The sequence below is a fragment of the Mus caroli genome, chromosome 1, assembly GCF_900094665.2.
Source record: "Mus caroli chromosome 1, CAROLI_EIJ_v1.1, whole genome shotgun sequence".
NCBI classification, from domain to species: domain Eukaryota; kingdom Metazoa; phylum Chordata; class Mammalia; order Rodentia; family Muridae; genus Mus; species Mus caroli.
In genome coordinates, this window is record NC_034570.1 from 92,950,342 (window position 1) to 92,967,943 (window position 17,602).

The 17,602-nt window shown below is 37.8% G+C and overlaps 1 protein-coding gene across 3 annotated transcripts in view; it reads left to right on the forward strand.

The window, feature by feature from the left end:
- Nucleotides 1-17,602, forward strand: part of LOC110291812 (contactin-associated protein like 5-2) — a 684,470-nt gene that overhangs the window by 586,035 nt on the left and 80,833 nt on the right. For all 3 annotated transcript variants that reach the window (XM_029482787.1, XM_029482783.1, XM_029482788.1), the window contains exon 19: nucleotides 1,964-2,188. In XM_029482787.1, coding sequence (XP_029338647.1) covers nucleotides 1,964-2,188 — 225 coding nt within the window. The remainder of the gene's footprint in view (nucleotides 1-1,963; nucleotides 2,189-17,602) is intronic.

Here is a 17,602-nt window from a genome sequence, read left to right on the forward strand (position 1 = left end):
CCATTTTGCCATAAGACTGCTGTTGGTAACTGTTCAGTTTTTAATATGCACAATTCAAATGACTTTGACTCATCAATGCATTGTAATTGAGCATCTTGTAAGGCCTTTTCTCATAGCCTGCCGCTTCTTCCTCTGTTTCCTAAAAGGAATCTGTTTCCTCAGAGGAGCTAAGTTCCTTATCCAATTCTGAGCTACTGACAGCTAGTGTCTTGGACTCATCTAATGGCGGATAGAGACTCCTTTCCTTATGTGCCTCTCTAGCTCGATCTCTCCTCTTCTCTCCCTTTCCAACCCTTTTTTTTTTTTAATCTCTCCCAAGGCATTCTTTCCTTTATATCTCTTTTCCTCGGGCTCAAGGCCCGTGGAAAGGCCTAAATTCTTCAGTGCATTTTGTTTCTTCTCTACTTTTACTCTCTCTCCCCACTCTGTCTCTGGTAGACTGTCTTGAATTTCGTCCAAAATCCTCTGCCCTGCCTCTACCATTTGCTGACAAACCTCATCTGTTAAGCAGGATCTCACCAATTTCCACAACAGCATGATCTCTGCTTTAAGTTTGCCGTTCTGCTGTTCCCTAACTAGATCTCCTTTCAGTTTGTCCCAAGAGGCGACAGTTAATGACCCTGAGCAAGGTTTAATGTCTCAAAAAACAAAGTGGAGAATTATGAGGGAAGAAATCCAGTCTCCAATGTCAACATGAACCCACACCTGCACATATGCACATAAACACAAGAATGGATTTGAATATCTTTAAATTTACCAAGAAGCACATTGTGTTGTGTGTATGTGTGTGTGTGTGCCACATGGTCTACCTCCATGACAAATCCCTCTATAATCTTAGTGGCGATTTTTAGGCCACATTGCTTCAGGACTGACCTTAACGCCACTACTACAGAGTGAGAAATTCCCATACTGCCACTGTCCAGTCCTGACCGCAACTGAAACTGGTCGCTGTCCAGGCGCTGTCTAGGTGCTTTCCACGACTGAAACTGGTTGCTGTCCAGGCTCTGTCCAGGCCTGACCATAACTGGGAACCAGTCAGCAGTTCCAGTGGTGGAAGCAAAATGAAACCGAAAGGAAAAGTGCAATCGCAGTGCAAACAATCAAAAGGGCGTCTAACTCTGGAGAAATTTCAAGACTGCATGTACCTTACAGAGCTGTAATGTCCCACAGTTCTAGTTCTGCCCCGAGAATGGGGGATCTCCCTTGCGCTGGTGTGATGGTAGTTCCTGGGTCTTTGGAGCCACTTATCCCGAGCTTTTGTTCCCGCCAGCAGAAACACACTCAGGACAACCAGAATCTTCTGCGGCAAAGCTTTATTGCTTACTTCTCAGGAAGACCCTGAACCCGGAAAATGGCACTCCTTATATAGCCTGCAGTGTGATGTTTCAGCACCTGATGTGGCGTGACAGCTCCTGATCCATTGCTCACCCATCACCCCATTACTCTGCCCCGAGAATGGGCAGTGACTAGGAGTGAGTTCACTCTTGCACCTGCGTACAAGTCTTGTTTACTAGTTAGGTACAGTGGAGGCCAGCGCCATCTTATAATGGTGATTGCTCGCGGCACGCCTCTCCACAGCAACTGCTTGTGGTATGGCTCTCCACATCAAGGGAGGATTAGAATACTGCCTGCTCCTTTGGGAAAAAGAGAAACCTATCATATTCCTTTGAAGCCCTGGTTTAATGTCTCAAAAAACAAAGTGGAGAATTATGAGGGAAGAAATCCAGTCTCCAATGTCAACATGAACCCACACCTGCACATATGCACATAAACACAAGAATGGATTTGAATATCTTTAAATTTACCAAGAAGCACATTGTGTTGTGTTTATGTGTGTGTGTGTGTGTGTTTAACATCCATCACACAATGCTAGAAGCAGGAGAATCAATGATCAGGCATTACAGCCACTTAGAGTAATTGACTAAATGTTTGAACATATGCTCTCTCATCTTCTCTTTTGCAGAGATTTCAGCACTTTTTTATTCTGGAACCTCTGTTGCATACATGTTTCAAGAACCATACCCGGTGACCAAGAACACAAGCCTCTCATCATCAGCTATCTACAAAGATACAGCTCCATCCAAGGAAACCATCACACTGAGTTTCATGACAGCACAAGCTCCTGCCCTCTTGCTCTACCTCAATTTCTCTTCTCAGAATTTTCTGGCTATTCTGCTCTCCAGGAATGGTAAGTGTTGGTGGCATGAAGCCACAAGACCAAATTTCATTATACTGCAGACACTCACAACTACGCAGCTTCAGCCTAACATTTCTTCTAGTTCATCTATATGAATGATAATTGGTATTCTGTGCCAGAGCCAACTTGATTTTGAAGTATAAACTCATTAAATTTAATTTGCCGTGATTGTCTTGCAGTAATTATTTATTATTTGTTCCAAGCTGAAACCCATTAAGTATAAAAGATGATAAGTAGATCTGAATTTAAGAAGGATGCTTGCAATATGTATTCTGATATGTTTGCTGCTGTGCTCATCACTGAGGGCTGGGAGAGCATAAATACTGTGTGTATAGATAGGCATTGTCCAGGTCTTTCAGAGAAATATGTGGTGGGAGCCACAATACTATGACACAGAACCTCACTTTTCAGAGTGTGAATTTCCCTTAGAGAAATCAATTCTTTCTACTATGACTAACAACTGAAGAGTGATATTTGCCCCTTGAAAATGTCCAGACATGGAATATTTTACTTGGCCAAGGAGTACTACTATTTCACAAATGAAAAATGTTCATCTCTTGCCATTATTACAATTAGTCATAAAACTCATGCATTATTACAGGGCATTGTACCCTGCCTTCATATAATAGAAAAGCTCAAGTGCCTTTTGAATGCTACAGTTCATTGTTATTTGTGCTGCCTTGCTGGTGGAATCCTCAATAAAATGGAATTTGCAAATTACATCTTGCTTTCCAGTTTTCAATGTATCTGTAGCACGTAGATTGTCATGATGACATTGCTGATTGTGAGCATTCAATAAAGATGAAAATCAAATTTTGGAAATAGGGTTTACATAGTAGATATAAGCCAGTAAAATAAAGGACAGAAACTATATCATAGAGGAAATAATAATGATAATCACATGATAGTTTTATCACACTATGTCAGGACAAAACTTTCTAATTGAGCAATAAGCAAGTACACTATGAAATCAGAATCCTGCCATATGTAATAATTGAACAAATAAATGGAGGAAATACAAATATGTCCTTTTAGCATGATCTCATACAACGTTTTCCTATGATCAAGGATATCTCATACAACGTTCTCCTATGATCAAGGATATGCTTGTACTTCTCTTGCAAATTCTGTCACAATAATAGGCCTCTAGACTTTTGCTCTGTTAATCCTAACCACACAGTTGTGTTAAGGTGGACTGTGTAGACAGCAAAATGAGCTCTATGAAAGGTGGCAATATGCAATACTGCCTACACTTTAAGTGCACTTATTTCCATAATATGCCTTTTCTGACTGTGTGTATGTGTGTGTGTGTGTGTGTGTGTGTGTGAGAGAGAGAGAGAGAGAGAGAGAGAGAAAGAGAGAGAGAGAGAGAGATATCTTTCTTTCTCATGGTGTATTAGGAAGGACTTAAATATAAACAACTATTTATTTAATGTGAAAGGTGTAATGAAAAATGAGGAATGTTTGGGATGAACCAGCCTAAAGTCCAAGAATAACAATAGATGTTCCACATGATGCTATTGTAGTCATTTATTCTGAGACCAAGATAGAGGGAAAGAACAGAAAGTATACACAGGCATGAAAGGAGGAAGAGAAAGAGAAGAATGAGAAGGAGAAGCAGGAGGAAGAGGAAGAGAAGGAAGAGGAGGAAAAGGAAGAGAAGAATGAAAAGGAAGAAGTGGAGAAGAAAGATGAAGAAAGTGAGGAAGAAGATAAAGAGAAGGAAGAAGAGGAAGACTGGTTTTTTCAAGCCCATGAGCCATTTAATCACGAACTTACCAACAGTTTACAAGTTTGTGGCCCAAAACATGCCAATATATCAGGCAATTGAATTTGCCATGTCAGACTTTAGAGTATATGAAGCTGTCTTTGAATCACTGGGCATGGGCAGTTCAAGAAGGTACATATAGGGCATGGAATATCTAGGACACTCAGCCCACTAATCTTCCTTCTTATCTGCATCTCAGTCTCCTGATGTATTTAGATTATACTAATGGTTATATAGAAGACTGTCTCTGAAGTCTCTTTAGGGTAGGTCTTCACATACCTACACCTCTGAAAATATGACTGCCAAGAACACATAAAATACAGAACAGGAATTACTGCATCTAATTATTCTAATGAGCCCATACTGTGCTTAACTGTGTTTATTCATTGATATTAATATACCTACTATGTCATGTCTCTACAGTTGTAGAAACTGAGGCATGAGGACATCATAGTTCATGATATCACAGCAAGTAATGCTCAGATAGGGGCCTTAACCTCTCCCTCAGTAGCATATTCAGGCTTTGTTTTTGTTTTTACTTTTCCTTGTGGGAAAGTCTCACTAGACTCCCAGGTCTGCTGGCACACCCTCTGAGTGCTGGGATTTTGGATATACATCACTATTCCTGGCTGTTTCCTTAATCACAAGGGCTAAATGAGAAGTGCTAATGTGTTAACCTTTGAAACACATACTTCTTTTAAATAATTGACATTTCTCTAATAGGGAATTATTCTTGAATTCCTCCCTGACAAATTTTCTGTGGTTTCCTTTCAAGATATTTTTGCAGTCCCCTTATTGGAAACTTCACCTGACTATAGATACTTACATTTTGGGAACCCTGACTGAATTCAGGAAACAGACGAAAAGCTAAGATATATAGCATGGCTTCTCAGAGTGATCCACAGGAGAGCATCTTGATACAGAAATCACTTCCGTTCAAGATGTGGCCCCTGTCCTAACAGACACTCACAGATATTTTCAGGTTCCTGTGTCCTGGAACAAAGAATTGTATCATGACAAATGGATAGTGATGACAATAGGCAACTTTTTAAGAAGGAGAAAGGCTTTCCTGAGCATGATAATAGAGCAGTGGGTTAGCACAGGCTCAGGCTCAAATCTCTGGACCTATAGATTCACTTCCATTTATAGGCCATTTGCATAATTACCTTTCTTTTCCTGGGGTCTGATTTTGCAGTTGTGTGCTATGTTTAATAACAGGTAGCCTTTAAGGGAGGATTTTCTCTACTAATTAACTTTTTATATGCTAATCTTGATCCCCTCCCTCTTACTCCTGCCCTTTCACCATACTTCCTCTTTAAGTTTCCCCACATTGTGGGTAGTCTATAGTCTAAAAATGCATTATTTAGAATCTGTGAAACTTCCGCCATCTCCTTATCTTTGAAGACACAACAGATGGACTAGTCTTATTGTTTTTGTTAGCACTCATACTGGTTACTGATATTATAAATATGAGAGACTGTGGAGACCAGCAAAGCTTGCTGCTGTCTCCACAATACAAGAAAAAAGACAAATTCATAAACTACCTAAAATGGATACAGAATTGGAGTGATTACATTTCTGAAGCAATCTAGTTGTTAGTGGAGAGGGCAAAGTCTGACAGAAAACCCACAGATTCATCTACATTCAGTACTTAGAGGCTCACAGAGACTAAACCAACAACCAGGGAGCCCTCATGGGACTAACCTACATCCCCTACAGATATGTTACAGTTGTGTAACTTGATCATAACAGTGGCAACAGGAATTGTCTCTGATTCTGTTGCCTGCCTTGAGACTCTTTCTCCCTACTGGGTTGCCTTGCCTAGCCTTAATAGAAGAGGAAGTGCCTAATCTTACTACAAATTGATATGCCATGACTGGTTCATCTGCATTGGAGCCTATCCTTTTGCTGAAGAGAAAAGGAGGAGGAGTGCATGTGAGGAGATTAGAGAAGCGAAGGTACTGGCAGGAGGAGATGGAAGAGAAACTGAGATCAGAATGTAAAATGAATAACATTTAAAAAGGAAGAAACAAAAGAGTTTCCTCATTATACCAATGAACAAATGCCTACAGTGGTATGAAGTCTCTCATCATTACTGGTCTTAATATAACAATTAAGTGACTATTGACTGAGAAAACTATAATAATTCTAAAAGGTGTGAGACAAAATAATAACTGGCAAGCATTGAGTTTCTTTGTAAGTCTTAGATTTTGCAATTCTTTATTTCCTCCTTCTATTGTCTTCCATGACTATTTCTTTCTGTAAAGACTTTATTTGCAGACCTCAAAGGATTCCTTGAGGAATTATGAAGAATTCACTGCTTCAGTATGGTCCTAGTACTTTCATATCATTAAGCCACTGACCTGCTTAACAGCAGATCAGGGACTAGGAACATTTTAGTGGATGTAGGTACACTACAGTGAATGTGTGTTTTTGAGTCCAGAGCCCTGGCCTGAACATGGAGGCAGAAGGCCAACATGCAATGCCACATCAGCTTTGTAGCATGCTCAAGATCAGACTGAGTTAAGAGAGACCATGTCCCCCCAAAAGAAAGAAGAACCAGTTCCTCATTTGGAAATTAGGGATTTTCACAAGTTGAAATATGATAAAGAGAATGAATGTGTAATTCTTGAATATGTTTACCTTGAAATCTTCTGTAATCAGGATTCATTCACACCCATCTCAGTAGAATCAACAATTTTGTGTTAGAAATGTTAGAGGAAATGTTAGAGGAAATGCAAACTGCCCAGAGCTTAGTGGATTAGCACTTTACAGGTAGGAAATTGCTAGAGTATGGTGAAAGAAATGGCTATGGGTATTTTCATACTAGGTGGCTACCATTGCACAGGGAGAGTAGTTTTATCTCCCCATGAATATGAAAGAAAGAACATTTCAGAATGGCTTTTATCTAACACTGTGTGAAATAACCCTCTAAAAACAGATAGTGAGGTCAGAAGAAAGGATGAAAACTAGAGACAAGAGAGTGTATTTGAAGGACTAAAAAAGAATCACATATACTTCTAGACTTTTAAGCCCAAGTCAACAGATACAGTTAAACATGCTATTAACTTTCTATGTGTTTCAGTCATGATGAGTGTTGATCTCCCTTCCTGAATAAATCATCATCGAAGAAAACCAAAATACGTAGAGTAGAAAATTTTAATCATCCCTCTAAGTCCCTGTAAAAACAAAACAAAACAAACAAATACCAAAACACCCTACAAACAAATAGGAAACAAAACAAAACAAGACAAATAAGCAAAACCACCAGTCAATTTCTTAAATAGAAATGAAGCTAATGAAATATCATATATCATTAACTCTACAGATAACTGTTGAATATTGTTTTGTCTGTGAGGAATAAGGGCAAAATGCTGCTGATTGTGTTACTTAATGGGAGAACTCATTCCCTTACAGCATTTGAAGACTAGGAGTGAAAAATCAAGGACTAGAAGGCAGCTGTTTTATGGGGGGGGGTATTCATTTGTAGGGTTGATTACCTTTTCTACTTATGCTTATGTGTTTTTATCAAAGGGGGATAAAGAAACAGAAGAAATAGTGAAGTAACAGGAGTACTTACGTGTGTGGGGGGTGGAGAGAAAGAGAGAGAGAGAGAGAGAGAGAGAGAGAGAGAGAGAGAGAGAGAGAGAGAGAGAGAGAGATATTTCCTAATCCTCCTGTGCCTTTTATTTGAAGGATGCTAATCCTAAAAAATGAAGAAATATTTTATATGACACTGACATTATTTTGTTACTGGGGAAATTGTACTAAAGTACAGCCTCATCCATGAGAGAGTATTCTGAGGAAGGGGTAAAGTATGACTAGAAGTCAGTGATGGATGAAAGCTATTTCTCTTCTGTTACAGATTCTCTGTAATCTGTTGGAGATAGCTTGCTCTTGCAGAAAAAAAAAAAAAAAAGACCAGTGTTTTATTTGTTACAATTGCATAAGGTACATCCTTAAACATTTCATAATATTTAAGAATTTACTGTTATATTTTATATAAAGAAAGAGAAGTAAGGAATATGTTTGAGGGAGGTGTGGTATGGTATGAGGAAAGGGGGTGCCTCTGTAGGCCCATGCTGAGGCATAGCTTCTCCCTGAGGGACTAGCCACACAATGGTATAGTAGAGAATGGACTGTATTGATGACATGGAGAGGAGAGGTGAGATAAGGTAAGAGGAAGAGAGAGAGAGAGAGAGAGAGAGAGAGAGAGAGAGAGAGAGAGAGAGAGAGGAAGGAGAAGGAGGAGGAGGCGAGGCTGGCCATGAACACATAGAAAGAGGGTGCAGGCAAAAGGTGTTAGAGGGGAAAGAGGGTAAGGGAACTAGCGCAGGAGAGCAAGAGCAAGTGGGTAAGAGAGAGAGGAGGGAACAAGCAGCCCCTTTGATAGTGAGTCAGTCAAAAGTAGTTATTGCCAAGTAACTGTGGGGAGGATCCTAGGATAAATGCAAACATTTATTCCAGGTTCCCTTTTGATAATTCCATGGATCAGCATTTTATGGCCTTAGTCCTTGACTAAGATAAAAAATATTGTCAATGCCATATACAATATTCCCTCATTTTACAAGATTAGCATCCTTCAAAGAAAAGACAAGAGAATTAGGAAATCTCACACACTCTCTCTCTCTCTCTCTCTTTGTCCATACAAACACACACACACACACATACACAAACACACACACACACACACACACACACACACACACACACACGAGGAAACTGAAATACATTGTACCTTCAAGGCAAATGAACCAGGCACCACAAAGTTATTACTATTATTATTATTATTATTATTATTATTATTATTTTGACATACCAAGTTCTATGTGGTTTGCTAGGCACAGAACTTAGGGTTTCCAAATCTAGACCTAGAGACTTTTTATATGAAAAAGTTAGCATTAAGTATAATATTTTTAATAATTTTTTGGCGAGTTAGTGAACTATTGTCTATGCTGCTGTGTACACCATTGAAACCCATTTTGTAATTCTTAGCTATCTCAATATATTCTTTTACTTTTGTATTTTTTTCTTTTTGATCTCAGCAACTCAAGACTTATTATTCACAAGTATTAAATGATCCCATAAAGTAGAAATATAATTAAGACAACATCTTTTTTCTTGATACCAGATTTATGTTTGGCCCCAACTTCTATTTGGATTTCACATATAACTACCTCCTTTAGGGAGTAGAATAGTAGAATATCTGGATCAAATTTAGTTGTTGGTACTGTCTGTGGAAGAGATCAACAATTTAAAACTAATCATCTATACACATATGTAAGTATCTATAGGAGCCTTAGTTTTTTAACTATCCTTTCTCTTTCATGATTCAGGTTTTTCCTCTATTTACCAAATCCTGTATTCTTCCCTAATATCATTTTGACTAAGCTGACTCATTACTATAGTTGCCTTTGTTTTTTCAGGTCTGTGAAGCCCATCATACAATTCATATTGCATGATTGTATTTTTATAGTTGAGAAATCCTGTAAAGAAAAGAAGTTCTGAACTTCTGTTGAACTCATGCCTTCAGAGATCTTTCCCACAGCCTTAAGGGATGACCTAAAGGTCTCAGGATCTCCATAATACAGGATCATCAGATGCATCCTCACTTCCTGGAATCATGCTGTTTCTGATTATCTTGGAGAAGCTATGTCATTTTATCATGCAAACAAGCTTTACACCTAAAGCAAACATTAGCACATGAGGAGGAAACCCTTATCCTCTTGGCTCTGCTTAAGGGCTGAGATCAGTATTATAATGTTCCTTCCATGACCAGGCCAGATCAGGCAAAATTGGTATTCACTTTTGAGGATGTTAGTCTCTTATAAAATAGTCAAGAATGACCTCAAAAAGAACCTCAAGGATTATTTGGGAATCTAAATCAAAACCCCAAAGCAGGCAAACAAAATCTTCACAGCTGCACAGAGGACAGAGATACAGAAGAGGAGGAGACAGACTAGCTATTTGAGCTATGAGTGGAGATTGGCAACATGACAAAAAAATAAAAAAGTAAGGAAAATCAAGATGTCAGAAAAAGCACAAGTGAGGTCTGACTGCATCTGAAGAAAAGAACAGAAGATATGAAAGAGGGAGAGTTAGTTCTCAGAAAGGAGGGCAGATCCACCAGAACCTCAGAGCAATTACGGAGCTGAACTGAGGAATTCTGTGATAGAGAAGTACATTAACTCATTAAAGGAATAGTTATTCGTCCCATCTCTTTAGCTTGGCTTAATATGAACCAGCCTTTCTGGAAGTGGTCCTTTTAACACGTGACTAGCCAGCTCTTTTGAAGGATGTTATGGTATGTCTCCACACAAATGTCTATTCTATTCTTAGTGTTAATAAATGATCTTTATTATCACCTCCACATGTAATTATATGAATGAGAAGCTTCAACATACATATTTTATTGACAAAGCCTAAAATGTACTAGATACTGACATAGGGATATGTAATAGAGAAGTGAATAGAGAATTATTTAGTTTTAAAAAATCCACAAAGTAATGAACCATGTTTGATTCATCTTAATATCACCATTGAGCAAAGCATCTTAGTTTACAGTGTACGCTCAAATTGAAATATGTGTTCAGCCTCCCTTTACTCAGAGAAAGAATCACAGAACTAGCAAGTGTTAGAACTCCCCATAGAGTCCAGGAGAAGAATTGTAAACAGACAGAATGACTTAGCCTTTTGAGGCCCACAGAGTCTGTAAAATTATAAGACAAAAGGAGTGAAGTGTCAACATAAAAACATAACTCTCATTTCAAAAAGGATAGGAGATATTTTATTCTAGGGCCAGCTGTTAGTGACCAAAGATACAGAACACAGTGTACTGAGAGAACGTAAATCTGGGGTACCTCAACTTTTATGTTCCAATGTGGTTTGGTGAAGTTTATATGGTAAAAGAAGCCCTTCTCATATATATTTGGTAAATATTAGGTAGCATGGTTAAAGGAGATACTATCCAAGGATACTCACCTTTCTAGTGGTGATAGATCTTGACTTGTTAATATGTCCCAGAAGATCTCATTTATTAGTAATAAAGATATTAACTGAGACACAAAAATGAGTTTATGATAGATATTGAGGGTTTGAAAAATGGTCTATGAAAAAGTGTAAAGAGGGTTCAGAAGGTGGGCTTTTTTGATGAATTTTTTTTTCCACAGGAAAAAGACTTATTGCAGCAAGTACTTCCCCAACAGTGTTGACCCCCAAAGAAAGCAAAGGGTTTTGTGTACAGGCATGCATACACATGGAGGACACTCTCTCTACAAATATAATTTCTAGGTCAGAAACTTATGTTCAAACAACTGGCAGAAGTGAACACAGTCAGGCCAAAAATTTAGTGTTAGAATCAGCAAAACTTGCCTGCATCTAGTGTTCTAAAAGAGGCAGAACAACTTGGGAATTTTCAATGACTCCTTACAAGTTTATCCTAATGACCTTAACTAAAAGAAGGACAGTCTGAAGATGCATGCACAGTCATTTAAAGAACAACTCCTTCCCCAATCTTGAGGTGTCTAGAGGATAACTCTGTCACAAGATTGCAGTGGAGCCATTCTGGTAAGAAAGTATTCTTCACGGGATGTGAATGAACAAAGGCTTCTGAATAAACTTGGGCATGGACAGAAGATGAAGTGAGTATTATTGTTCCTCAGAGTTTTCTTTCTGAAATTCCATTTGGTCACCTCTGACACATGTGAAAAGGTGGAGTTTCTGGCTCTGTCTGATGATCAGATTTTCTATTGCTGCTTATAGAGGATTCTCTGGATCCTATCACTTTGTACTTGCCCAGTTTAAAACAACTTCCAATAAATGTTAGAACTGAACAACTGTTTGTTTCTTTACACAGATGATAAATATTTTCTTAATCCTTAAGAATATAATTAGAGGTCTATACCTAAAGTTAAATACACAATTCCCCAATCTCTTCACCTCAGAATTTAAAGAAGATCCAGGCTAGTCCTAAAGTTAAATATGTAATTCCCCAATCTCTCCATCTCAGAATTTAAGGAAGATCCAGGTGGCTGAATATGCAGCCAGCATTTTGGTACATTCTGTAATAACCCTGTTTTGGATTTATCACACATATTTCATCAAGGATTTACAAATCACTTATAAACAGTCTCTTATTAATCCCTAAAACCTTGACGAACACAATCATCCCAAATCTACAGAAGAATAGATTCCTCAACCCCCACCCCTTCCAATGATTGAGTATCACAAGGAAAGTTAATAATTTGAGGTTCACACTATACAAATAAGACAGCAATCTTGCTTAAAACAAACAAGCAAGCAAACAAACAAACAAAAAAGTTGTTCAGTTATATTTTGCCATTTGTATTCATATTAGATAAATGGTGTGCTTAGGCAAAGCTTAATCAGATCTCTGAGTGCTAAACTATTCCCAGTGCTGCTTATCTTACTGCCTCACTTAAGACACATTGAGTTTAAGAGGGTTCTGTTTGAAACTACAGATGAGAATGGAATAGGGTAAAACTCACAGTGAAATATTTCAGAAAATGGTTGTTTACATCAAATAATAAAACATTGCCACACAGCTCCTTGTATTTGGTAATTCAACTGTGGCACACACAGATACACACAGGAATATGGAAAGAAAATAACTGGTGACAATCTCTGTCACATTTATTGTAGGGTACAGATATAGCCACTGGATGTGAGAGAAGCCAGTATGGTTTGGCAATCCTGGTATAGCTAAGATGTTGAAGTAGAATAAAACATGGGTGAATTTTCTCAGAGCCAGTTATTTCAAAGTTGATCATAAAGCTCAGCTGTATTATTGTTCAGACAAACCACATAGGAAAATACAGAGCACTGTTTAAACATGGATAGATTTACAAATCTATCCTTGATTGAACTCTTATAAAAATTTCCTTTACCCCACCTCCAAAACTATATAAAAATTTTTAGAAATAATTGAAAATGTTAAAATTCAGAAAGACAAAGATAACAAAAGAACATTCAAGGTAGGCCTGAAATGTCAGAACACTGTTGGAATTCTAAGACTGGAGAATAGGAGGAGGAAAAGGGGATCGAGGAGGAGGAGGAAGAAGAAGATGATGATGAGAAGGAGGGCCTCCTTTCCAAGCTATGCTTACTATTCTGTGTAAGATCATGGGAATACATTCCACTGTTACTGTTGATCTCTGCTGGGACCTGGGGTTTAGAGATTCTTGGTATCATATTCAAAGATTTGAAGTCATGCACAAAACCAGCAAAGTTACAAGGAATTTAATCAAATCCAAAGTAAAATTAAATGCCAGATACTGTATAAGAAAACATTGGTCTTGAACTAGGTCTATTCAAGAACCCTTGCTTACTGTCTGAGGCTGCATTTTATAGGTTGAGGAGAAAGTAGAGGGGGGATAGTGAGAGGAGGAAGAGGAGGAGGAGGAAAGGAAGGAATTATTTGCTAGAGATGGCATGTGAGTTGTTAATCTTATTAATAGCCATTGATTATGTAAGCATATGCTCATTGCACATATATTTCTTCAGAATTCATCTAATTGTTTTCATGTGCAAAGCAACATGCTTACTTATAAAATAGTAAATAAGGGATTTCCCCTAAAATTTCCATGTCTTGCTACAAATGCATCCAATTCTTGAATATTCAGGATCAGTGAACTGGCCTTATCTCTGGAATATGCTTCAGAATGTGTTTTCTTTCACAAGAGCAATTACTGAAGGCTTTCAGGCAACTCTATTGCTTCAAAAGGATGTGCATTAAGCTCTATGAGAATAAAAGCCAAGTTGCTAAGTGCATTGGGGAAAGGACTGTGTGTACCTTAAACATAACAGATTTGAGGTTTCCCTGCCTCACTACAAGTGCTTATCGTGGGCCTGCTCTGCTCACTGTAGAGTCTGGTCTTGAACATAGAATGGGGGAAAATCAAATGGTGGTTATATAGGGCAATGTTCAATCTCAGTGTAAGGAAGATTGACAGGAAGTTAATCCAGGAAGATAGAAAGTAGGATTCTTTCCACTTTTATCTTCCATTTAATTTTTGGAATATAAACATTGAATAGAAGATTAGCTAGAGGTGAAGTCTCTGTAGGTGCAGCATTAAACAGGCATGATGTACATATCCTCTGCTGTATAAAACTGGATTCCAGCCAGATTTTACTGACGTTCCTTCTTCAATACAGAAAAAAGGAACATATTCCTATAGAAGAATGAGCAACTCTGAAAAATAAACATGATGTCTAGGTCTTCAGAATTATCAACAGTGAAAATAAGTGTCCCATGTAATCAGCAGCCAATGGTATCTACTTGCCAATAATTTCAGCCCACAGTTTCAAATTTTTATCTGTTTTGTAGTGACTCAATTATTCAGGAGAGCAAGAAGCAAAATCCTCTGTGTCCACAAACATTTAGAAGTAAGAAATAAAATAATCCAATGAGCAGGCCAACATATGCAGTACTTGCTGCACAAGACAAGGACCCAGACTTTTATTCTATCCCATGGCATATGATTTCTAACACAGTGCGAGGAGTCAGAGATAGGAGGATTTTTGGAGATTAATGTCAAACTTGTTTTGATTTTGACGAATACAAGCCTCAGACAGAGACATTGTCTATGCAAAGAAAACTTTGATGGATATAGAGGAAGACACTCACTTAAGCCTTTCATGTAGTGAAAGTGTATGTGTTTACATACAAACATGTAAAATATCTTTGTTAACACATGAAAATAACATACACAACATCTTTATAGAGATAGTAGAATTATATGCATCCATGAGATAAAATTCCTATACTTTCTTTTCAAAGAAAGCCATACAGTATAACAGAATTTGATAAAAGAGCTTTTTATGCCTGTGAAGTTGGAAGATAGAATCTTAGATAATTGAACGGGGATGAAGAGAGGGTGGGTGGTTGGGTGGATGAGCAGACAATACAAGAACAATAAAAATTATAAGTTTAAAACAGGGTCATGAGGTATCTAATATCTAAAGTATTTTTCATGAAGAAAGATCAATTTGGAAGAAGATACTAGCAACCATGTAATACTTTATGAAGTGAGGAAGAGATAAACATGAAATGTTTTGTTTTTGTTTATGTAGCTCAGGCTTTAGAACTGTAACACACCTAAGCAAAGTCAAGAGCCTCAATCTACAAAACCTGATGATTAGGAATAAAATTAGAACAAAGTTTCTTAGTAGAAGCACAGGTGTGTTGGAGGTGGAAGAAGACATATCTTCACAACTAAGTCAAAATTATTTCCAAGGTGAACTTTCATGGGCTGTGCTTGTCTATATATTCACAACTGAAAAAAAAAAGTTAAGTAAAGAAATTAGATCTCTTCTAGAAATACAGGTGGAAATATCTTAAAGGAAAATCCAGCAAGACAATATCTAAGAATAAGATTGTATTCCAGCTGAATCTGTGTGATCATCCAGAATGAAACATGGCAATAAAGAATTGTGGAGAAGCACTGTTTCTGCCCCTACAAAGCTCACATGGAATGTCCCAATAGCATGGTGAATAAAGTATGTCCCATGCAAGCAGGAATACTGTGGTTCATATCACTAAAGCCCAGGTAAAATGCTGGCTATGCATGGCAGCTTGTGTATGAAGGCAGATATAAAGCAACCCAGAGTGAACTGGTTAGTGACACTAAGAATAACACTTCTGTGTGCATTTTGTTCAGTTAAGATAACCTGCCTCAATATACAAATTAAATAACAATGAAGAAAGTCTCCTTATCTAAACCAAGGGCCTCTATACATGTACATACACACACACACACACACACACACACACACACACACACACACACACACACACACACACACTGGGGTAAAAAAACCTACTGTTCCTTCCCAATAAAAACAATACCTAGAGATGTTGGAGATATTAGTCCAACATCTCTAGGTATTGATATAGTTAAGAGTATTTGTTTTCCTCACAGAGGACAAGATTTCAATCCCCAGCACCTTCACAGCAGCTTACAACAAATTATATCTCCATTTCTTAGAGACCCAACCCCCTCTGCTGGCATGCCCAGGTAGCAGCACAAATGTGGTATACATATAAACTCAGACATACACATTAAAAGAAAAGAAAACAAGAAAAAATACATTCTTTTGCAGAAAATGGTTTGTTTAACAAAACCAGACATTTATTAATAGATGTTCATTGATACCAATTAGACTTCTAAGAGCAAATCTCAACTGGGAAGCTACCTGGCACATGAGTTATATTTATGGCAGGATTGATAAGCACAGTACACATAGACCTGAATGAAGCTGAGAACCAGCCTTTCCTTTGAGGTTTATTCTGGGAAAATCTGGAATGGTTGCATAAGGGTAAGTGTGACACAATTTTTACCCTTGGAGCATTGACAAGCCATTGATCTCCATGTGTGCTCATGTGTGCTGTTGCCCAGAAGCTAAATGTCTGTCTTTTCTATTTTACTTTCAGTTTCTGATGGACAAGGAACAAGCTTTCAATTTGGCCTTTAGGCCCATGGAAAGGATCTAGTAATATAACTGCAGAGGCTGTAATTCTTTGTAGAAATAGCTCAATGCCAGACTTGGCCTTGAATTTGGAATTATGAGGAGATATGTGTAACCTCCTGTCCAGTGACTTCTACATTAAATACTGGGGTGAACTTGAGACATCAAGGATAGAGAATTAAGGTGTTCTCAAGAAAAAAGGTGTGGTTACAAAAAGAAACTATAAAATGCAAGCAATGATAGATGGGTTTATCTTATAGGAAGAAGGCTTATATATGATCTAGAAATAAATAATATTAGAAGAAGAGTACATGAGACTATGTAATTGCTAGAATAAAAAAGCAATGATTAGAGAATTAAAAGATGATGTATAACCATATAAAATGTTAGTACTTTACTTTCATTTTCTAGCTACTTGCACAATTGGAGATGACAGTGTCTAGAGATATATTAGAGATAGGTAGTTGCTTTACTTACTTAAATTTTAAAACTTTGTAAGAAATCATTTTAGATGTAGTAGTCTGTCACCTTTCTGTTCTTACATGAAAATACTTAGTAAAGACTGCTGTCTGCTGTACCAGGAACTGTAAAAGATATATGCAGCTACCTGTGAAGAACAGGCTGTGTGAAAACTATGAGGGAATGTGTTTTTGTTTAGTGTTTAGTTTCTGTTTTTAGGAGGCAGGGGTCAAAGCTAATGAACTTGGACTCATAATATTCACAAAAATTTGGGAATTCTTAAAATATTATTAATATGATGAAAGCCTTGATAGAGCTTTAACATATAAAAGAATGAGTTCTGGCTCTCTGGTAAGGAGAAAGCAAGAGAATGGAAAGGAAGGAGGAAAAAGAATGAGAAGCATGAAGAAGAAAAAAGGGAAAGAAAATGAGGAAGAATGATGAGAATGATAAGGCAAAGAGAGAACTCTTGAACTGACAGCTTGTATCCATTCCTGACTCTAAGTCTTTATTAAGTCAAAGCTGCTCCCATTCTCCCCTTCCTCAGGACCATCCTCACACTGAGGCCTTGGAAAGCAGAACTACTGCTGGAGAACTAATAATCTCTCTATTTCTATTGATCTTCTGTAGAGGCATTGATAGTGTATGTACAGGCTGCTCTGTTGAGTGTGGCTATGGTCTTACAAAGCTGA